The 24278-nt window shown below is 43.6% G+C and overlaps 1 protein-coding gene across 3 annotated transcripts in view; it reads right to left on the reverse strand.

Moving 5' to 3' along the window:
* KCNH1 (potassium voltage-gated channel subfamily H member 1) overlaps positions 1–24278 on the reverse strand; it is a 387829-nt gene that overhangs the window by 300416 nt on the left and 63135 nt on the right. For 2 of the 3 annotated variants that reach the window (XM_019429238.2, XM_019429242.2), the window contains exon 6: positions 4426–4899. In XM_019429238.2, the coding sequence (XP_019284783.2) occupies positions 4426–4899 (474 nt within the window). The remainder of the gene's footprint in view (positions 1–4425; positions 4900–24278) is intronic. The other variant, XM_019429239.2, reaches the window with a different exon arrangement.

Consider the following 24278-nt stretch of genomic DNA (forward strand, 5'->3'; position numbering starts at 1 on the left):
CCTCAGTCCTGTTCTGCTCTAAGGGGAACATCTCCTGTGAGAGAGGGCTCTTGGCAAGGGTCAGCTATGTCACCGGCACCAGCTGGTGGTGCTGCCATCCCAAGTTACAGAGCCAGGGATGGAGGAAGCTCTTGGCCCCAGAACTGTGACCTGCGAGGTAGCCTGATTGGCTGCATTCTCCCCCTGTGCACTCCAATGGCAGTAGGCAATAAGGCTTCCTGGGGAAAGGGAATATGTTTTGTGAAGAATAATTCCGTCTCTAATCCATGAAGCACGCCAGGCCAGTAATCCACTAAGCGCTTGAGAGAGACCCATTTGGCTTTTGCTTCAGCATACCCACTGAAGCGTCGGTTCGCCCCATTTCCAGACCTTTTGTGCTCCCACCAGTTTAACTAATGTGCAAACATATTCCCAAACAGCCTCCAAAACAGATTATTACCAACAGACTGGACAATGACGCAAATGGAGGCCATCTCCATAAGTGAAACAAGTTGAGTCAAAAGGGATCATTTGTGTGGCTTAAATCATGGAGGTGGGCGACATCCACAGGACTGGATTCACAATGGCTGGCATTAGCAATTTAACCTGGTTCTTTCTTGACCCAAGCCTTGGGTGGGTCTAGTCCTTTCACTTCAAGAGCCCCCATCCCACCCCCACACCCCAGTCCCCCCCACCCCACCCCGACACACACAGATGGTAAAGCCACCACCGCACATTCCTCTTCTTTGGTGGTCCCCACTGGGATACAGTTCCATTGGTATAATTAGGAAGACACCAGAGAGAATTCAGCTCCATGTATTTTTTATGAGAAATGCGTCAGTATGTTTTTTTCTCCTCACACTCCCCCAAAGAAAGGGACTAGAGCAGAGGGAGTTGCAAACTTAGATCAGCAACTCCACGATACAGTGAGTGCGAGAAGACAGCAGGCAGCGGATGGGAAACCGCTGAGTCATTAATCAGAATTTTCTTATCCAGCGTAATCCAGGTTCAACAGTTGGGATACCTTTCATGCCCTCCCCAACCTCCTCTAAACCACCCCCACCACCGCCGCCCCGCAAACTTCCATTCCCACTAAATTAATGGTGTCTTTCAACAAAAGGCCTATGCCTGGGAAACCATGCTGGGTCTGTCCCTCAGAGAGTGCCTCAACTGCCCATCTCATCACCAAAACAGTTGCTTTGCGGGGAATACAGATGTACCCACTCCTCATATGCAGTGCCCAACTTCCCCACCACCACAACCAGGCCAAGGGGTGAGCCACCGACTTTGGAAGCTTCTTGGTCAGTTTGGACTCAACTATGCCCATCAATGTTTTGTTCCTATTTTATCCATTCTTTCACTATTAAGAATAGAAAAGAGTTGGGACGCCTGGGTGGCTCAGTCGGTTAAGTGTCCGACTTCAGCTCAGGTCATGATCTCACAGTTTGTGGGTTTGAGCCCTTCATCAGGCTCTGTGCTAACAGCTCAGAGCCTGTAGCCTGTTTCAGTCTCTGTCTCTGTGTCTCTCTGCCCCTCCCCTACTTGCGCTCTGTCTCTCTGTCTCTAAAATAAATAAACATGTAAAAAAATATATAAGAATATAGAGGAGTCAGAAGGGGACTCAATATTGCTGTAACCATATGATTTGCTGGATCCTCTTGAGTGAGTCATATTCTCCAAGTCTGTTCCCTTATTTGTGAGTTAAGAGGGTTGAACTGGATGACCTTCGTGGTCCTCCTGGGCTCTGAGTCCTCCTCCCATCCCACCTTCCTCCCACCCCCACTGCAAGTAGGAGGTCAAAGTGCTGGGCTTCTTGTTTTTTTATCATGAGCTCCTAGAGGTAAAATGAACACAGGTGAGATTTTACAACTCCTCAAACTCACTTTGCAGCTAGTAGGGAACTCAAATATTACACTGCACAGAGGCCATGCCTTCAGGCAGGAAAGGTAGCCATAGATAGGAAATATAGCTAGGAATAGATAGGAAAACTGTGATCCAGAGAAGCTAAATGTCTTGCACGAAGTCCAGCTTTTTTTGCTTTTTTTTTCCTTCTGTTTTTTTTTGAGAGAGAGAGAGAAAGAGAGCAGGGAGGGGCAGGGAGAGACAGGGAGAGAATCCCAAGCAGGCTCTGTGTGTGTGGAGCCCAAAGCGGAGCTTGAACTCACAAACCTTGAGATCATGGCCTGAACCGAAATCAGAAGTCAGATGCTTAACCACCAAGCCACCCAGGTGCCCCTGGAAAGTCCCAGCTGTCCTAACAGGTGATACCAAGAGGCCCAGGAGCCAAATCTTCAGTTTCCTAGTGCTGACTTCCCCCAGACCACAACGGATGTTATGAGAAGGCATTATTTTGGGTATCAGCCAAAGCTTGAAAAGAAATCACTAAATACAAAATCAAGTCTTTATGGAAGCAAATCATAGCTATAGCCCCTTAATACTCATATTATTATTTATGACCAAGAGATGGTAGTGAGAGCTTTGATGCTAAACCCTTTCCAACTAGAAAGCTACGGGTAACTGGCATTTTCCTTATCAGCCAATCTACTTAGTGACTATGGAAATCAGAAACCATGTCAGGGGCACTCACGATTGATGGCAAAGGACTTCCAACCTGACATACAGAGCTTGAGGAGAAGCCCTGCTTTGCTAACCGACGAGGTAATCTTGACACATTTACAAATGTGTTTATGGCTCTGCCAATGTTTAACAAGAACCTGCAGAAGCCAAAGAACTGTTCTATTTATCTGCAATTTTTCAATGCTATTGCTCTAAATAGCAAATGGTTTATTTTTAAAACTCGAGAGGTTCTTTTTTTAAGTTAAATTTCATTTCCCATATGTGTAGGAGAAGCTCTTTTAGGCTGAAGTCATTCAGTTATCTGAGCCAAAATGATAATACTTTCCTCACTAACATAAAATCTAGAAATGTGCTCACAGAGAAAAATATCATTCCCAACGTGTACTCAAATTCACACTGAAGAATCCCAACATTCACTTCAGGGACAATTTCATTCTTGTAAATGATCAGCCTCACTCATCCAATACAGCTACAAAATCCACACAGCCACCCAGAGCATTAGTCATTGGGATTTCAAAGTACATTAAAACACACCACACAGATAAAAGCAGAGGTTGTTCTGGGTTTAGAGAATCTCCACATCAGTTCCTGGAGAGAGAAGTGGTAGATAGCTGGGTTCTCAAAGAGAAAAGGGCTGGAGTCCTCACCCATTACTGACACTGATCTGAAGGCTGAGAGGTATCATTATGCCACCAGCAAGTCACAGAGTCACTGGCCAGGCCCTGTGGTCTTGGCAGGGAGCTGGCTGTTCCTTCCAGTTACCTCAAGACTAGTCCCATTAGCTCTTTAGCCCAGAGAGTGAATCTTGCCTCAACTCAGTCTCCAGATGGCTTCCTGAATTACCCACCCAGGTAACACCCTAGCCAGACTGAGATTTCTAGGACCCTCGGTAATCTGAGGCAGTGAGGGCCCACTGCTACATGATGCTGAAGATTTACCAGATGAACTACTTGATCTTTAATGCATTTGGAGGATCAAGTAGGCAGCAGGAAAAAGAAAGAACAACTCCCATGTAACACTTAACCTGGATAAGAATCTGCATTTTCCTTTGCGATGACTTGATATCCTTGCTTTTTCAAAGGAGAAAATCACCTGAACCAGGCCAGTGGCCACTTCCTTGTGCAACTCGTCCCAGGCACCCATTCATTGACTGTTTGAGCATGTCCTAATTCCAATACACTTAAAGAGCATTTTTCTCTTCATCCCCTCCATTGCCTGCAGGACTAACAATCCAAAGCAGCGTAATCCAGCAATAGCACTACTCCTCTTAGTCACAGGGCGAACTTGACCGTAGCCTGACTCCCTCGGCAAATGTATGCAAGGGAGAGTATGGACCGCTGAATTCCAGTGGTCATTGCCAAGTAACAAGTCATTCTTTTCCAACATTTACAAAAAAAAAAAAAAAAAAAAAAAAAGCAAGCAAACCTGGGGGTTAAATTGCATCCCTGTTGCCAGGAGTTAATTAGTTATGCAACAGCCAAAGGTCAGCAGCAGATGATACAAAAATCCCCACAATTAGAATAATCAGTAAGTAGGCATTCAGCAATTGCATACCAAGTGAAAGATTCACCAATGCAGTGGCAATGCATGCCTGCTTCTGCAGCCCCACCCCCCCTGAGCCAGTGGCTTGCACTCCACGTAAAATAAGAAGGAAGCTTCTGGTCTCTTCCACATCCATTCATGGACATGCAGGGCCTCCAAACCTCCAAAGGACAAAAACAGCAGGCGAGGATATCTATCAAGCATGCTCCCTCTGTTCCAGACATTAGCCATGCTAGTTCCCACCCATGTAATTACTCTTCTGTTGACCACCCACATTTATTCAGCTTTCAAGACATGACAACAAGGTCTGAGATTTGAGGCATGTACCTGACTCTCTCTCCCCTCCAGGGGTGGTGGAATCTGATCAGCAAAACCAATCTTCCCTGGATCACCCATAAAGGCACTAACCTCATCCACGTTCTCAAAAGCGTTGATGACATCATATGGCAAACAGGACAGAAGGTCAATCACAAACCACGTCTTCAGGTAGTTCATGCGGATGAGTTTGGGGTCAGAAATCACCTCCCCAGCTGGTCCAACAAAAGTAGTATGAAAATTCAGCACAATGTCCACCAAAAAGATCACATCCACGATGCTATCCACAACCAGCCAGGCCACGTTGTTCTGCCTGGTTTTAAAGGAGACATTGTAAGGGACCAGGATAGCTGTGTAGAAGGTTAAGATCAAGATGATCCAATCCCACGTGGTCTTAAAAACACAGTAATGTAAGATGATGTGAGGGGGAGTCTTTGGTGCCTCTTGCTTGTACTGGGGAAGGATGTCTGAGCCCAGCTGTAGAACCTGTACAGAAAAACATGATCAAGAGAGAACTAAGTTAGGATTTCATTGCAAGCATCTGACCAATCAGCATCTGTCACTATTAAATGCTCATGAGACTCCAGATGGATCGTTAGGAGCAAAAACAGGTACTAGAGAGGGTGCCTGGGTGGCTCAGTCAGTTGAGTCTCCAACTCTTGATTTCGGCTCAGGTCATGATTTTGCAGTTCGTGAAACCAAGTCCCACGTCTGGCTCTGCACTGGGCATGGAGCCTGCTTAAGATACTCTCTCTCCCTCTTCCTCTGCCCCTCCCCTCACACTAACTCTCTTTAAAAAAAGGCGGGGGGGGGGGGGGTACTAGAGGAGTATGAGAGAATCGAAGTGAACATTATAATATAATCATGAGGAAACAATGAAAATCTATTATTTGGCTTCCTGTGAGCCAAGCATTGTACTAAGTACCTCACATACATTTATTATCTCACTTAATTCTAAACACAACCCTGTATTGTTGGCTAATTATTATTCCAATGCAACAAGTCAGAAACTGAGGCTGAAGACGATTAAGCAACTTTACTCAACAAATATTCACCGTTCTGTGCCAGGAACTTTCCTAGATGCTGGATGTACAGCAATGAAGGAAACAGTGTGATGCCTGCTCTCGTGGAGCTGGGACTAGTAGACAAATCAAGATAACTTCAAATTGTGATAAGAGCTAACTAAGAGGAAGGGGTAGGGACATGGTGACTGGATAGAATATGACATAAAGAGAAGGGGAGGAACAGCATTTGAACTGAAACTATTAATGACAACCAGAAACCATCTATTCAAACTTGTATGAAAAACTATCTGAGGCAGAGATAATAACTAGCAAATAACCCCAGGGGGGGACAAGCTTGATGTTTTCAGGCAAAAAGGGAAGTCTGGCGTGACCAAAGCCGACTGGATGATGGGAAAGGGATGCCAGATGAGCTCAGAGGGGGAGCGGAAACCAGACCACACAGGACCTAGTGGGCCATGAGGAGGGACTGGACTTCATTCCCAGTATGTCTGAGTGGAACTGGAGAGGTTTAACAAAAGACATTAATCTGGTGCGTGTTTTTAAAAGATCACCCTGGCTACTATGTAGATAATGAATTGAGGCAGAGGATTAGAGCAAAGAACAGACTCAGGGAACTTGTTATAACAGCCTGGGAAAGAGATGAGGTGATGGGGTAAAGTAGTCTGATTTTTTTACATATTTTTTACATAAAACCAGCTGATGACGTGCTTATGGTCAGAAAGGAAAGGAAAGGGAGCAGTGGAAAGTACCACTACTCTGTCCCAAAACCCAGCATGGTGGCTGGCCCAGAGTAGGCAAGCACTACAGGATGGTTTTTAAGTGGATGACTGAACTTCAAGGTCATACAGCTAGCAAAAGATGGAACCAAGCCCCAGACTAGGTCTAGCTGGATTAGAAACACATGCTGTTTCACATCAAGGTTACATTTCCCTAAATAATAGGCTTTTGCAGAAGCAGACTCAGTGAAGGATGAAGTCCAGAGAAGCTCAGCTCCAAGAAAGTATCACAGATGGGTTTCACACTCAGTAGCCAGCTTTCAGAGGCCAGGCCAAGCTGGAAGGGACCCTCACCCCCTACCCCCAGCTGCTCCTCTGTGCCACCTACAGGTTCTTATAAACCTCTAGGTGAAACTTCCTCTTGTGTCATGAGAACTTGTTTTTTCCCCTAGAGGATAAAGAGCCCTTAGTGAATATAAAATAATCTGAATATCCTTGTCTCCTCTATGGTTGGCTCCAGGCCTTAAAAGGCAAGTGAAAGAAAGCCAGAAATCTATAGAGTGCCCAGTGTACATCTTTGGGTACGGGAACTGTTTCCACCCCTCCCCCCGATGCACATAGCCCTTCTAGGCTTGGGATTTTAACTTCTCTTCCCATGGAAAGGAATTTATACAAGTGTGGTTAAGGAAGCTTGAGCCCTGAAACCACAGAGGAGGAAAAGAGAGAGACCTATAAGAATAAAGCAAATAAAAATAAATTGTAAGGGACTTTCACTTCCAGAAAGATAAAGTAGACACACTTTTTCTACTCCTCCTCTAAGTACAGCTAAACATCTTGGACATTACATTTAACACAAATTTAAGACTCTGAAAGAGGAAAAAAGCAAAAAACTGCCTAGGCATAACAGAGATGTGTTCTCTGGGTTTTCTTTGTGCCTCATGTATTCCCAGACTTAAAGCTAAAGAAGCCAAGAACCTGGAAAGACCAATGGATGCAGACAAAAAAACGTTCCAACAAAAGCCCACTCTCTATAGTGACAAGAATGGGAAAGGGGCAGCCTCCCGAGACAGAAAATTGTTAGATAATAACCACTCTACCATAGGCAAGCAGCACAGTAAAATGGGTGGCCCCATAACTACCCAGGCCAGCAAAGGCTACTAGGAAGCTAGATTTCCCCCATCTCAAAGTTGTAATGAAGCACTCAACCTCCTCCTTTTTCTCCTCCTCCCTATGGGGCTAGTGCTGGAAAAGGCCCAGTAGGAAGCCTGGATTTCCATGTCCACCCAGCAGTAATGAAGCCACCTCTGCCCACAAGACAGGGAGGTATCAGTGTAAGTTCAATGGGCAACAGAATTCTCACCCCGACCCAGAGATAACAAGCAGCACCCCTAGGTGTCAATAGAGGCTGGGTTAAAAACCTAAACTTCTACCCCAACCTGGTAGAAATGAGGGGATACCTCCCCCTTCTTCTGCCATATTCAGGTCAAAGGAAGCCACCTAAAACAAAAGCTTAAATAAGATCCAGAGTTCCAAACATAAAATTTCCAAAATGCCCATTTCTACCAAAAATCGCTTGTTATGCCAAGAAATAGGTAAATATCAAATGAATGAAAAATAACCAATAGGTGCCAACATCAAGATGACAGAGATGTCAGAAATATCTGATGAAGATTTTTAAACAGCCATCCTAAAAATGCTTGGACAGGCAATTACAAACATGCTTGAAGCAAATGAAAAAAAAAAAAAAATAGAAAGTGTCAGAAATAGCAAAAGAGTAGAAAGTCCCAGCAAAGAAAGAGAAGATATAAAGATGAACCAAATATCAATTTTAGAACCAAAAATGCAATAACCAATGTAAACATTTCAGTAGATACGTTCAACAGCAAAATGGAGGGGAAAGAGGAAACAATCAGTGAAACTTGAAGAGGAAACAATAGAAATTACCCAATCTGAACAACAGAGACAGAAAAGTGTCTTACATAATGATAAAAGGGTCAATTCATAAGGACATAGAAACCCTGATGTGTATATACCAGACAGCTCTGGATATATGAATATGTGCGAAGCAAAAACTGGTAGAACTGAAAGGGGAAACGGTCCAGTCCACACACTTCTCTCACAATCTTTGATAGAACAACCAGACCAGACAGAAAATTAGCAAGGATATAGCATAACCCAACAACATCATCAACCAACAGAATTTAGTCGATATTTATAAAACACTCCACCCACCAAGAGCAGAATGCTCTTTTAGGAGGATGAAAAGACACACTATGACCTAGAGAAGATTTTTTGCAAACCACATACCCCACAAAGAAATAGTATCTAGAATATATGATGTATAATGTATAATCTCAAAACTCAACAATAAAAAAAAACAAACAATCCAATCAGAAAATGAGGAAAAGGCATGAAGGGACATTTCCTCCAAGAGCATATACAGATGGCAGACAAGCCCATGAAAAGATGTGCCATCTGGGAAATGCAAATTAATATAATGATAAGCTATCAATACTCACCTATGAGAATGGCTGAACTAGAAAAGAGTGACAACACCAAAGGCTGGTGAGAATGCAGATAAACTGGAGCACTCGTATACTGTCAGTGTCAACATCAAATGGTACAACCACTCCAGAAAGAATTCTGCAGTTAAACCAAATATGCAACTGCCGTATGACCCAGCAATTACAATCCTGGGCATTTATCCCATTAAAATGAAAACTTACGCTCACACAAAAACCTGTACACGAATATTTACAGAGCATTATTCCTAATGGCTAAAAACTGGAAAGAACCCAGATGTCCTTCAACAGATAAATGGTTAGGTACACCACAGTACATCCACACTACAGAAAATACTCAGCAATATAAGGGTACAAACTATTGATACATGCAGTGAGCTGGACTGAAAAAAACAATCCCCAAAGATAAGGTACTACATGATTCCATTCACACAAGATCCTTGAAAGGACAAAATTGTACCAAAAGAGAACAAATTAATGGTTGCCAAGGGCTTACGGAGGGCATGAGGGCAGAAAGGAAGTGAGTGTAGCTATACAAAAGCAACACAAGGCTTTCTTGTGGCAGTGGAATATTCTGTATCTTGACTGTACCAATGTCAGTATCTTGGCTATGATATTGTTCTATAGTTTTGCAGGAAGCTGCCATCCAGGGAAACTGAGGTAGAGCCCATGGGATCTCTATGTATTATTTCTTCCATGTGGAAGCTATAGTTATCTCAAAATAAGAAGTTTAATTTTACAAAGTCAATGAATATAGATGAATTACAAGCATTGTAAAGAAGAGGTCCTGGGCATTCAGCTAAGGGAAAGGCAGGGGAAAGGTAGGTGACTTAATTAGTGGTTTATTGTATTGTTTGCAAAATACAGTCTGGGTGATAAGACTATTGAGCAAGAACTTAAAGGAATCCACAAGTAAGCAGCCACCTGCTGACGGTACAGCAAAGTTGCCTGGAGCTCCAGGATTCTTGGTAACAAGCCCTCAGGAGGAAATGCCTTTTTAGAGAAAAATGGCTGTTCCTGTGACACTTTAATATAATCCATAATTATTTCTAAGTGGATTCCCAACCTTTCCGGGACACTATGAAGCCCTGCTTGAATGAGGCCTGAGTCAACAGTGTCTTCATACCTCCCCCAAACACCAGGTTGACCGCAGATTCTGCCCCCCGCTTCTATTCCTGTATCATGTGTTCAAAGGGGATTGACTGAGGTGTGAAGCTAGACGTGGAGGGTTGTTGGGGACTCGAATTCAGTTTCTCTCTTCCATCTCTGAGATGTAGCCTTTCACACTGAAACCATGGGGTAACTGCATTCTGGGAGTAGACTCAGATGTTAGGATATTTGATCGGAATAAATGTGACACTCTTTTCCAAATCTTTATGCTAAAGGCTACAAATGATTCCCAGAAGGTCAAGCTTTTGTAGTTTGGTGATCCTATATATTTTACTCTCATGTTAACTCTTTAGCAATTACCTATAGAAAATGGAAGGTGGAGGGGCGCCTGGGTGGCTCAGTCGGTTAAGCGTCCAACACTTGATTTCTACTCAGGTCATGATCTCACTGCTGTGAGATCGAGCCCCACATCAGGCTCCGTGCTGACAGCATGGAGCCTGCTTGGAATTCTCTCTCCCTCTCCCTTTGCCCCTCCACCACTTGCACGTGCACACATACATGCTCTCTCTCAAAAAAAAGAAAAAAAGAAAACATAAGGTGGAAATATCCATGAAGCAACTTTTTCATGATAACCTATATTCTTAAGAAAAGTTTCCTGATCAAAAGAATATTTTGCATCCATTTAACTACCTGACTCCAACAGTCTTTTCAGAGTCCAGTGGCAAAGGACTAATTATGCATGTTGATCAGAAAGATTCCTGTGAGACTGGCCTACCTCCCCCCTCAGAAGTGTGTTTGGAAATGGATTCAGACCAGGCACCACTCTGATGAGCTCCAGGACTGTCATCCTCAGGAGAAAAAGCTTTCTCAGAGTCATTCAGAATATCATTATCTGGGAAAGGGTTAGGGTCCTCCCAAGGGAGGAAGTCTTCGAGTTCAGATTCAAAAGAGATGGGATGCCCACCTTGTGTCCAGCCATAAGAGGCTTGCCTTATGTTAGATGTTCAGTGACACTTCCAAAGCTTTGCAGAGGAACAGCTTCCCCAGACGTGAGGACACAATGACCTGGTGAGGCGGTCCCAGGGACCATAGCAGCCAGTCATCTTCCCCACCTCTTTTCTGCATTTGTCAGCATGAACACGAGCTTCTAGTTTCTTTCATTTGATTCGTTTCGTACAGTAGAAGCTTCCAAAGCAGAGGTCTGGAAGCCCCTTCAAAATGCGCTTCCAAGAGCAGGCTTGTGTCTGTCCTATCTGCCCAATCAGACCAGGAGTCCCCCAAATGCAGATACTACTTCACCAAGTGTCACACTCTCCCTGTGCCTCCTCCCCCTACAACACCCAGTCCCAGGCTCTGCCCACCGGAAAGGCTCATTACAGGCCATTACTGATGATGCCAAAGAATGCTCATCTCAAACACTGATTCTGGAGTTAGGGCTTTTCCCTAGATGAAGAAGAGGCACATCTGTCTGGCTGTCACATTTCTCCAGTGCTTTTAGTTCCAAAATCCTCTATTGGATTTTTGAATCCCCGTAATCACCCTGTGAGGGGGTTCTACAGATGGGAAAACAGAGGCTCAGAGAGACAAAGTGACTCACCCTGAGTCATACCAGGGCTGAGTAAGCAGAGAGCTAGGAGCGCAAGCCAGGCTGCCAACTCCGAGCCTTCAAGTGTGTTCACTAATCTGTTTGTACAGTCTGAAATACCCTTCGCAGCACAGTGACATACGTCATCACATCTCACACAACCTCCTGAGAGGGGAAGGCCGGTGTTTTTCTTATTTTACAAATTGGGAAAATAGGCCCAGAAGGCAAAAGGGCTTGCTCACAATCATACTGCAGATGACCAAGCCCAGTTTCCTAATTCAATGCTTTTCTTCTGTCGTAGGACCCTTGAAAACTACAGCTTTTCCACAAGGCCTCTGCATGATGGCAACACGTCACCCTGTCATCTTATGAACCCAGCTTCTGGTCGAAAGCAACATCCCCCAGTGTAGACCTTCTCTAGGCCTTCCCAGTTAAAGTCCCAAACCAGCCACACTGGCCAGAGCCTATCTCCCTGAAGACCATATGCCATGGTCCCCAAGCCACGCCTAGCTAGATTAAGAAAGAAGCGGGACCAAGCCACCTCACCCGGAAACCCTCTGTGTCAAAAGATGGTCACCACACAAAGTGATTCCTACTGAAGTAGATTAGAAATTAGAGCATCTCAAGTGCTGCCCTCTGCTATGCCTCACTCCCAGCTCATGTTTTTCCCTTGTGAATCAAGGAAAAAATCAGGGAAGTCAATCTTCGCTTCATTACTGATGAGCCTCAGGCAAAGCGAGGTCCCCATGCCTCAGTTTCCTCTACTGAAAAATGAAGCTAATACCACTTATTCCAGATAGATACTGTGAAGGTCAAGCAAAAATAGAGATATAGATATGGGTGTACATGTATGAATTTTTCTTGTAAATAGGTAAGCAGTATCCAAACACTAGTATTTTTGTACAAATAAAGGAAAAGATTGCTTCAGGATCTTTTCATGTGTCTGTTGGTTATCTGCATGTCTTCTTTGGAAAAATGTCTATCATGTCCTCTGCCCATTTTTAATGGGATTATTTGTGGGGGTTTTTGGTGTTGACTTATATAACTTCTTTATATATTTTGGATATTAACTCCTTATTGGATAGATCATTTGCAAATATCTTCTCCCATTCAGGAGATCCTGGGTGAAAATCAGGAAGACTCCAGCAATCAGCTCATGAAGTACATCCTGTTTGCCTAACAGCCTTGGCTTCCTCAAAGACCAAGAATGACAGAACTAAAATGGCCTTGTAAGAAAGGAAGACTGATAAAATACATTTATTTGGGGGGAAAAAAGGCAAAATAAAATGGCCTCAGAGATCCCATCAATTCTATGGACTCTTATGGAAACAACCATGAACACCTGGACACCAAAGTCACCCATGAGGATCCAAAGATCCCACAGTTTAGAGGAAAAGAGAAGGGGTGCCTGGATGGCTCAGTCGATAAAGCATCCAACTTCAGCTCAGGTCATGATCTCACGGTCTGTGGGTTGAAGTCCCACGTCGGGCTCTGTGCTGACAGCTCAGACCCTGGAGCCTGCTTTGGATTCTGTGTCTCCCTCTCTCTATGCCCCTCCCCTACTTATACACTGTCTCTCTGTCTCTCTCAAAAATATATAAACATTAAAAAAATTTTTTTTGAGTTTCTATGCCAGAGACCTTGGCATTCCTTTATTTTTTTAAATATGAAATTTATCATCAAACTGGTTTCCTATACAACATCCAGTGCCCATCCCAACAACATTAAAAAATTTTTGAAGAGAAAAGAGATGTGCAACCAAACTACTAAAATATAATACAAAAGTGGTAAGAGATGCATGTATAAAAGTACTTCAGGAGCAGAGGAAAAGAGGCAATGAACTGACTTAGGTAGTCAGGAAAAGCTTAGACGTGAGGTGATTGCCAAGACCTCCCTTGAAGGATGGGCCATGGACAGACAAAACGCAGGCAGGGCATTTTCAGCACCCAGTGTACACAAGGCTTATGTAGAGGAAGTGGGGTAAAAGCTGAGTGTGGGAGAAGCCTGGTGTGGCTGAGGCCTAGAAGTGGTTTGCATTTTGTTGTCATTTTGTGTTTTGATGGGGTGACGTGTCTACAGAAGACAAAATTGGAAAATGATGCTAAATATAAGGGAAGAGGAAGGCAAACCTTGATGTGCCCTTTACGTCAAGGTAAGAATTTTAAGTAAGGGAGGTTCATAATCAACTGCTGTGTGCGAAGGTACTCCAGCATCCGGGTGACAGAAGGAGAAGAGGCAAGCCTGGATGCACAGGGAGGCCTGCTATGAGGTACCACAGAATTCCAGGAAAGAGATGATGCGGGCTGAATAGGGAGGAGCAGTGGACAAGATCATGGGCAAACTGTAAAGTCTTCCTGTCCTGGGACACTGAAGACCTGGCCAATCCACCATGGCCAGGATGGGTCCTAACAAGGGTCAGAGGAGCGAACAGCCTAAAGACTGCCATCTCCTGGAGGGTGGCAGCCATCATCTCCCGGGAGGATGGCAGCAGAAGGGCCCAGGGTCAGACACAGGGAACTTCCTCTTTCACAGTGGCCCCAACGTACTCAACGATTCACCAACCAAACTGGCTTCACTGATCATTTAAGGACACAGGACAACCCACAAACACCACCATCCCATCATCCACCACGACTCTCTCAAACATCCTTCCCCTGTGGGCAAAGAGAAACCCTAGCCCTCAGAACCCCTTACTCCAGGCAAACGCGCCACCCCCCCCCCGTGCCCCGCCCACTTCCCTAACACAGACTCTGTTTCTATTTAGAAACGATTTTGGTTTTTATGACTACAGAGTGAGGACAAACTCAGTCCCCGCCAGAAAATGTACAAAGGAAATGGGAGAGCAGGATGTTAACGAAGCTGAGAATGATGCTCCAGTTACAAAATAAAGCCTGATTTGGGGTTTCAAACACTCCAAGCTAAACAACTGTTTAATTCCTGTCATAAACACCCTTCTCCATAAACCAGACAGGTGTTATTTTTAGAACTTTTTCCATGATGTCCTTGTTCTTTCATGGAAGAGATAAAGGCAGTGGGAAGCAGTTAAAAGTATTAACCCATATACTTTATGTCATGGTCCAGTACCAAGCCCCACAAAATGTAATAGGGTAACGATCTGGGTTTCCTCTTACTCTTCTTACTTCTTACTCTTCTTACTTCTACTCTGGTTTCTGCTGAGAAATTCTTTTAACTTTGTATTTTGAAATCTTTATCCAAATTTTTTTAATTCAGGTTTTGAGAATAAGTGATGAGGACGAATGACAGTAATATTGCCATCCCACCAAATCAGCAAGAAATAGTATTCCACTACCATGGCCAAGACAGACAAGGGAGGAGGCAGTTAATGTGAAAGGGAATTGACATTTAGTGAGGACCTACTAAGTGTGAAGCACTGAATGAGGTTCTTGCTTCCTTCTTCTTTCATTCATTTAATGAACATTTTACCAAGCACTTACTATTACGTTTGATGGCACGGATGTAGAATAAATAAGAGAGACAATGCCCCTGCCTTCACACACCTTCCATCCACCAGAAGAGGCAAATATTCAACGACAGCATTCCCGGCGGCATGAGTGCTCAACACGGAAATTGCACATGGCAAGGAGAGGGACTGAGGAGGTTGAGCTGGCGTTGAGTGGGGCAGGGACCGTTGGGAAGGTGTGATGTCTACTTGGAGACTTGAGGAATGGATAGGAACTAGCCCAGCCAGAGAAGGAGCAAGAACTTGCAGGCAGAGGAAGGGCACATTCCAAGTCCCAGAGGCAAGAGAGTTTGACCGGTGTGAGTGCCACCTGGCCGACAACGCTCAGAGAGAGCCGGGGCAGCCAGATAAGGCTGGAGAGAGATGAGCTGGATTTTGTAAGTCATTACATAAATTTTAAATTCACCCAAAGAAGTGGCGAGATGACATTAAAGGATTTTTAAGCAGGAAGCGATAAGATCCCTTTTTGTCGTAAAGCATCACAAATCCTTACTACCATCCTTCGGGGCAGGTAGTATCCTTATTTCATCAGATGAGGAAAGATAAGTGAGGTGAAGTAACTTTCAGAAAGTCACACAGCTGGAATGTAGTGGAGTTTTGGATGAGAATTCAGGTCAGTCTGACTCCAAATCCTCTTCTCATTCTACTATCTCATCTTATCTCTTAAGAGGAAAGAAGGAAAGAGAGAGAAAAATAAAGAGGGAGGGAGGGGGAAGGATGGGGAGAGGGAGAAGGAGAGGGAGAGAGAGAGGGAAAGGAGAAAAGAAAAAAACTACAGAAAATCCTTAAGCATCATTTCACATGATCATTTATAACTTTTTACCAAAATCAAATGTATGGGTGATCCCTGGTATAACTGATCACTTGCTTTTTCCCCTGCCTGTCTTGAATAAACAGTTTATTAAAATATAATAAACCATACACAAAATGATACACCAAGGAGAAAAGCTGAGAGTCCTCCCCCAAGCACAAGACGCCAGTCGTCAGACAAGAGAGGGCTGGTCAGAAGGAGCCCCATGGACCGGGAGTGCCCACGGAGCGATGCTGGCCTTCAGAGCTGGAAGGCAACGGCAAGGCCATTAGTCCATCCTTATTTCCCAAGCTCACATTCAAAATACCATCAAGTGGTCATCCAAATACCTCCGGTAATGACCAACTTACTACCTACAAGCACACTGAGACAGTTCTATTTAAAATGACTCTTTTCAAGAGGCAAAATTAGCCCAAAACCCTGTAGCAGAAGCTTCTGTTGTCAAAGTTAGACTCCTCTCCAAGACAGGAGAGTATCATGTAGCAGCGAGGCATCACTGGAGCGTGTCACTCTTCCCTGAGTCTGAAGAGTCAAATGAAGTCGACACCTAGAAAGCAAAAAAGTGAAGCAGGAAATCCCAATTTCAAGGTACATACAGTCTGCTTCCAGGAAAAAGGATAACCCTTTGCTCCCATACATATTGGCAGCCTCCACCGGTGATTCCGGCCTGTGAGACTGGAAAACTAGGAACCATGACAGACTCATCCTGGACCTGGTACCTGCCTCTGCAGCAGGCAGTGCCTCTGAGCGTCACTTGTGAATGCAGACAGCAAGCGTGGCTGTGCATATGTGCAGTAAGTAAACTTCAGTTCTCTGCATCTCTGTCCAGCTGCCCAGGCTGCTGGCTGGTTCTTCACCAGCTCATGCAGTTCAGGCACGTTGTACTGATGGGTGGCTGGGGCAGCATCCCTGACCATGTAAGGCAGGCATCCTCTATATTTATCCTATCAAATCCCTGTGCAGTACATAAAAAAGTAAGTGCTCCTCCTTTAAAAATTAATGAAAATGTTGGGGTGCCTGGGTGGCTCAGTGGGTTAAACATCCAACTATTGATTTCAGCTCAGGTCATGATCTCATGGTTCATGGGTTTGAGCCCCACATCAGGCTCTGCACTGACAGCATGGAGCCTGCTTGGGGTTCTCTCTCCCTCTCTTTCTGCCCCTCCCTCACTTGTGCTCACTCTCTCTCCCTCTCAAAATAAATAAATAAACTTAAAAAAAATTTAATGAATTTAAATATTAAAACTTTAGACTGAGTAAAGCAATCAGTAGCACCACATGCAGTAATGGGGACAGAAGAAAGTGGCACACGGGGTTAGACAGGCAGCATAAATGGGTACAACCTTGTCATGTGAACTCTGGCAGTTTCTACCAAGTTTTAAATGTTTGCACCCTCTGTCTCCTTAATCGTACTTCTAGGAACCTGTCATATTCACATGAACGCAAGTATTTACAGAGCCAACAGTCAATAGAGTGAACTAAGCAAATACGGCAAACTTCCAGTTATACCAAACATGCTGAGATGCTGTTTAAAAATTAAACATTTAAAAAGAAATCGTAAAGTTCAAAATCTCAGGTATCGGAAGCGAAACAGGAGCACAAAACCAAAGAGGCCAGTAGGAGCTGAAACCAAACAGCCTAGGTGTTTTTTTGGAAGCGGGGTTATCAGAAGAGGGGGCACGCTGTAGAGGACAGGAGGGGGTCACACAGGCTCTGGCTGGGGTGACAAAGGGCTGCCCTGACAGAGAAACACAGAACAAAAGACCTCCACCACATATAAAAGGAACCTGGACACGTGTCTGGAACTTTGGGGAGAAAAAGCGTTATGTGTGACAAATCAAAACCCCAAACGTATGCCATACACAAGGGTGGAGCCGGAATTCACACTGTGCACACGGTTGGAAGCCCCAGGGCTAAAACTTTCACAGAAAAGCTGGTCTGAACCCTGGGGAAACTTTATGATATATGGTACAGGCACACTCAACCACCATATCCAGATGCCTCCACAACTGGGGACCCAACAGACTCCCACCAAAAACCTCTAGCTGTAGATAAGCTCGAGAGAAAATTAAATGGTAAGAGAGAAGATTTTAAAGTATGCCTACATGTTTAATGCAATAAAAAAAGAAAGAAATGTTAGCAGAACTGAATTTAAAAATGGGCAAGAGACATGAATAAGCTTTTTACCCAATAAGCTTGTAGTTGGAAACAAGCTCAAGAAAAGATGTTCAGCATCTTGAGCCATTTACTAAAATGCAAACTAAGACCACGATGAGCTATCACGATACATTCATTAGTGTGAAAAATGAGAAAGAGTGGCAATATCAAATGCTGGCAAGGATGTAGAGAAACCGCATTGCTGGTAGGAAGATGAAGTGATATAACCAACTGCAATTGGCAAATAGTTTGGCAGCTCCTTCCAAAACTAAATATACACTTACATGCATACACACACACACACACACACACACACGAATGCATGTAAAAACTGGTAAAGCCCATATATAATCTTTAATTTAAGTAACGCAATTCTTATTCTACACATGTCGATTTCCTGGTTTTGCTATTGTAGGACAGTTATATAAGATGTTACCATTGAGGGAGGTTGGGTGAAAGGAACCACTCTCCATACTAGTTTTTCAACTTCCTGTGAATCTGTAATTCTTTCAAATAAAAAGCTTTCAAAAATCAATGTTGGGTGTAAAATGCAAGTTATAAAATATCACAGTATGATATCATTTGTACAAATATATTTTTAAAATACACACAATCATACCATATGTGCTTTATGGTTAAATACATAAGTGATAAAAATATTAAAACACCAGTAGTAAGGAGATATACAATTTCAGGATAATGACTACCTCTAGGAATAAGTTTAAAGAGGACCTCAACTTTATCTTTAATATTTTAATTTTCACAAAAGAATCTGAACTGAGAAACTGTCAACATTCACTATATAGATTGTATAATAAAAGAAGGCTTGTTAAATTACTCTTTACCTCTCTGTTTAAAAGATTTCTATTTTAAAACCAAAAATATACATACAAGGAGGTTCACCGAAGTATTATCTATAATAGCCAAAAATTGGTAACTGTATAAATACCCGTCAAGGGAAGATAGCTAAATAGATCTGGATATAGTCACGAAGTGGAAGACAAAAGAACCAGTAAAAATGAAGGCGGGGGCACCTGGGTGGTGCAGTTGCTTAAGGTTCCAACTTTGGCTCAGGTCATGATCTCAGGGTTAGTGAGTTCAAGCCCCACATCCGGCTCTGACAGCTCAGAGCCTGGAGCCTGTTTCAGATTCTGTGTTTCCCTCTCTCTCCGCCCCTCCCCCATTCTCTCTCTCAAAAATAAATAAGCGTCAAAAAAATTTTTTTAAAGGGGAAAAAAAAAGAATGAAGGGCATATGTACTGTTAGGGAAATATCCCAAATACACGAGTAAGTAGGGGGAAAAAAGCACAATGGAAAATAATTTGTATGCTAGGACCACATTTTTGTTTAAAAAATCACTATAAATATATACAAACATTGTAATAAAACTCATATACTGTTTAAAAATGGTTACTTCCAAGAAATAGTGGACATTTCACTTCTTACTTTATATACCTCTCTTTTAAAATCTGATAAAGAACCTGTTTTATTTCTGAAAACTGAAATTTTTTCCTTACTGAGATGTAATTGACGTATAACATATTAGTCTCAGATATACAACATAATGATCTGATATGTGTATAGTTGTGAAATGATCACTATACAGTTACAAATTTTTCTTCTGATGAGAACTTTTAACATCTACTGTCTTACCAATTTTCAAATACGCAATACAGTATTGTTAACTACAGCCACCGTGCTGTATGTTACATCCCCCTAACTTACTCATTTTATAAGTGTAAGTTTGTACACTTTTGAACCCCTTCCCCCATTTCTCCCACCCCCAACTTAGCAACCATCAACTATTCTCTGTATTTATGACTTCAGGTTTTTTTGTTTGCCTGTTTGTTTTTAGATTCCACATATAAGTAAGATCATACACTATTTGCCCTTCCTCTGTCTGATTTATTTCACTTAGCACTGTACTCAATGTCCATCCATCTTGTCCCAAAGTTCCTTTTTTGAGGAACTTTTAAAAAAAAATTTTTTTTTGTAGTGTTTATTTTTGAGAGAGAGAGAGCGTGCACACAAGTGGGGGAGGAGCAGGGAGAGAGGGAGACACAGAATCCAACGCAGGCTCCAGGCTCTGAGCTGTCAGCACAGCTCACAAGCTGTGAGATCACGACCTGAGCCAAAGTCAGATGCCCAACTGACTGAGCCACCCAGGCGCCCCTTGAGAACTTTTTAAATAAAGATGTAAAGAACCAAAAATGAAAATTTAATATTAAGTTAATACCGTTGAGCATTTACTATATGCCAAAGTGTTTGCATTGAGAACCTACTCTGAACAAATCTGTGGGTACATATTATTCTCGTTTGAACTCACTCCCTCCACTTGAAGAGAAGGAAGAGGAGGAAATGGGAGCTCTTAGAGGTGAAATGACTTGCCTGAACTCTCACAACTGAGTAAGTTGCTCAGTGGGTTGGAACCTGCAATGCTACTTCAGCCCATCACTGCGATCACTGGCGTGGAGAACAGCAGAACACGTGCCATGTACCAAGTGTCCTTACGGTGAGATGGTGAGAATCAGGAGCTGGGCCACGCACCCCCCGGGCACATGGCTGAATGATGTGCCCGTCACGATGGCATATCTACATTATATCCTGAGCTGGCTCGCTCACAGGGAAGCACTGAAAGAGGACGTGACAGGGAAAGGTGCTTTCCCCTCCATGTCTTCCCCACAGCCGTTCCAGACAGAGAGGCTGGCATGGCGGCAGAATGCTCCAAGATGGACCAAACCCCAGCAGGGTCAGCCCTGTGTGAAAACCGCAGTGCGGGCCCAGAAAACCGCCAGAGGATTAGCAGAAGGGAGTCTCCGGAGTCAAGCGCAGACTAGAGGCCCACGGAAGAGGGTAGGAAGGGAGGCGAGGCGGTGCGCGCTCCACGGACTGGCGGGAGGGAGCTGGGGCGGAGGGGCGGCTCGCCGGCCAAGCAGAGCCCCCGAGTCTGGCTGGCAAAAGCGGAGGGGCCGGACGGACTGTGTTCCGACAGCAAGCGCGACTTAGCGTCTGGGAGGTCATAAGTTAACATCTCTGCTCGGAAAGCGGGAAGGCTGGAGGACAAAGGGAGGGAGAGCTGCTGAGCCCCCGGACGGCAGAGCTCAGCTTGGCGGGGAACAAAGGCGCCAGCGCCATCTCCCCCGCCCATCCCCCAGCCAAAATCCCAAAGGGAACCAGTTCCTGCCAGGGAACTTGCTCGCTCCGCGCAAACACCCAACTCTGTGCTTCTGCGGAGCCAAACCTCCGGCAGCGGATCTGACTCCCTCCCGCTGCCACAGGGCTCCTCCTGAAGTGGATCACCTAAGGAGAAGCGAGCTAAGCCTGCCCCTCCAGCCCCCGTGCACCTTGCCTACCCACCCCAGCTAATACGCCAGATCCCCAGCAACACAAGCCTGGCAGTGTGCAAGTAGCCCAGACGGGACACGCCACCCCACAGTGAATCCCGCCCCTAGGAGAGGGGAAGAGAAGGCACACACCAGTCTGACTGTGGCCCCAGCAGTGGGCTGGGGGCAGACATCGGGTCGGACTGCGGCCCCGCCCACTAACTCCAGTTATACACCACAGCACAGGGGAAGTGCACTGCAGGTCCTCACCACGCCAGGGACTCTCCAAAATGACCAAACGGAAGAATTCCCCTCAGAAGAATCTCCAGGAAATAACAACAGCTAATGAACTGATCAAAAAGGATTTAAATAATATAACAGAAAGTGAATTTAGAATAATAGTCATAAAATTAATCGCTGGGCTTGAAAACAGTATACAGGACAGCAGACAATCTCTTGCCATAAAGATCGAGGGACTAAGGAACAGTCACGAGGAGTTGAAAAACGCTTTAAACGAAATGCAAAACAAAATGGAAACCACGATGGCTCGGCTTGAAGAGGCAGAGGAGAGAATAGGTGAACTAGAAGATAAAGTTATGGAAAAAGAGGAAGCTGAAAGAGAGATAAAAAAATCCAGGAGTATGAGGGGAAAATTAGAGAACTAAGTGATACACTAAAAAAAAATAATATACGCATAATTGGTATCCCAGAGGAGGAAGAGAGAGGGAAAGGTGCTGAAGGGGTACTTGAACAAATTATAGCTGAGAACTTCCCTGAACTGGGGAAGGAAAAAGGCATTGAAATCCAAGAGGCACAGAGAACTCCCTTCAGACGTAACTTGAATCGATCTTCTGCACGACATATCATAGTGAAACTGGCAAAATACAAGGATAAAGAGAAAATTCTGAAAGCAGCAAGGGATAAACGTGCCCTCACATATAAAGGGAGACCTATAAGACTCGTGACTGATCTCTCCTTTGAAACTTGGCAGGCCAGAAAGGCTTGGCACGATATCTACAGTGTGCTAAACAGAAAAAATATGCAGCCAAGAATCCTTTATCCAGCAAGTCTGTCATTTAGAATAGAAGGAGAGATAAAGGTCTTCCCAAACAAACAAAAACTGAAGGAATTTGTCACCACGAAACCAGCCCTACAAGAGATCCTAAGGGGGATCCTGTGAGACAAAGTACCAGAGACATCACTACAAGCATAAAACATACAGACATCACAATGATTCTAAACCCATATCTTTCTATAATAACACTGAATGTAAATGGATTAAATGCGCCAACTAAAAGACATAGGGTATCAGAATGGATAAAAAAACAAGACCCATCTATTTGCTGTCTACAAGAGACTCATTTTAGATCTGAGGACACCTTTAGATTGAGAGTGAGGGGATGGAGAACTATTTATCATGCTCCTGGAAGCCAAAAGAAAGCTGGAGTAGCCATACTTATATCAGACAAACTAGACTTTAAATTAAAGGCTGTAACAAGAGATGAAGAAGGGCATTATATAATAATCACAGGGTCTATCCACCAGGAAGAGCTAACTATTATAAATGTCTATGCGCCAAATACCCGAGCCCCCAGATATATAAAACAATTACTCATAAACATAAGCAACCTTATTGATAAGAATGTGGTCATTGCAGGGGACTTTAACACCCCACTTACAGAAATGGATAGATCATCTAGACACACAGTCAATAAAGAAACAAGGGCCCTGAATGATACATTGGATCAGATGGACTTGACAGATATATTTAGAACTCTGCATCCCAAAGCAACAGAATATACTTTCTTCTCGAGTGCACATGGAACATTCTCCAAGATAGATCATATACTGGGTCACAAAACAGCCCTTCATAAGTTTACAAGAATTGAAATTATACCATGCATACTTTCAGACCACAATGCTATGAAGCTTGAAATCAACCACAGGAAAAAGTCTGGAAAACCTCCAAAAGCATGGAGGTTAAAGAACACCCTACTAACGAATGAGTGGGTCAACCAGGCAATTAGAGAAGAAATTAAAATATATATGGAAACAAACGAAAATGAAAATACAACAATCCAAACGCTTTGGGATGCAGCGAAGGCAGTCCTGAGAGGAAAATACATTGCAATCCAGGCCTATCTCCAGAAACAAGAAAAATCCCAAATACAAAACCTAACAGCACACCTAAAGGAAATAGAAGCCGAACAGCAAAGGCAGCCTAAACCCAGCAGAAGAAGAGAAATAATAAAGATCAGAGCAGAAATAAACAATATAGAATCTAAAAAAACTGTAGAGCAGATCAACGAAACCAAGAGTTGGTTTTTTGAAAAAATAAACAAAATTGACAAACCTCTAGCCAGGCTTCTCAAAAAGAAAAGGGAGATGACCCAAATAGATAAAATCATGAATGAAAATGGAATGATTACAACCAATCCCTCAGAGATACAAACAATTATCAGGGAATACTATGAAAAATTATATGCCAGCAAATTGGACAACCTGGAAGAAATGGACAAATTTCTAAACACCCACACTCTTCCAAAACTCAATCAGGAGGAAATAGAAAGCTTGAACAGACCCATAACCAGCGAAGAAATTGAATCGGTTATCAAAAATCTCCCAACAAATAAGAGTCCAGGACCAGATGGCTTCCCAGGGGAGTTCTACCAGACATTTAAAGCAGAGATAATACCTATCCTTCTCAAGCTATTCCAAGAAATAGAAAGGGAAGGAAAACTTCCAGACTCATTCTATGAAGCCAGTATTACTTTGATTCCTAAACCAGACAGAGACCCAGTAAAAAAAGAGAACTACAGGCCAATATCCCTGATGAATATGGATGCAAAAATTCTTAATAAGATACTAGCAAATCGAATTCAACAGCATATAAAAAGAATTATTCACCATGATCAAGTGGGATTCATTCCTGGGATGCAGGGCTGGTTCAACATTCGCAAATCGATCAACGTGATACATCACATTAACAAAAAAAAAGAGAAGAACCATATGATCCTGTCAATCGATGCAAAAAAGGCCTTTGACAAAATCCAGCACCCTTTCTTAATAAAAACCCTTGAGAAAGTCGGGATAGAAGGAACATACTTAAAGATCATAAAGGCCATTTATGAAAAGC

Source organism: Panthera pardus, unplaced genomic scaffold (genome assembly GCF_024362965.1).
Source record: "Panthera pardus isolate Hobbes unplaced genomic scaffold, ASM2436296v1 HiC_scaffold_21, whole genome shotgun sequence".
In the NCBI taxonomy this organism is placed as follows: Eukaryota; Metazoa; Chordata; class Mammalia; order Carnivora; family Felidae; genus Panthera; species Panthera pardus.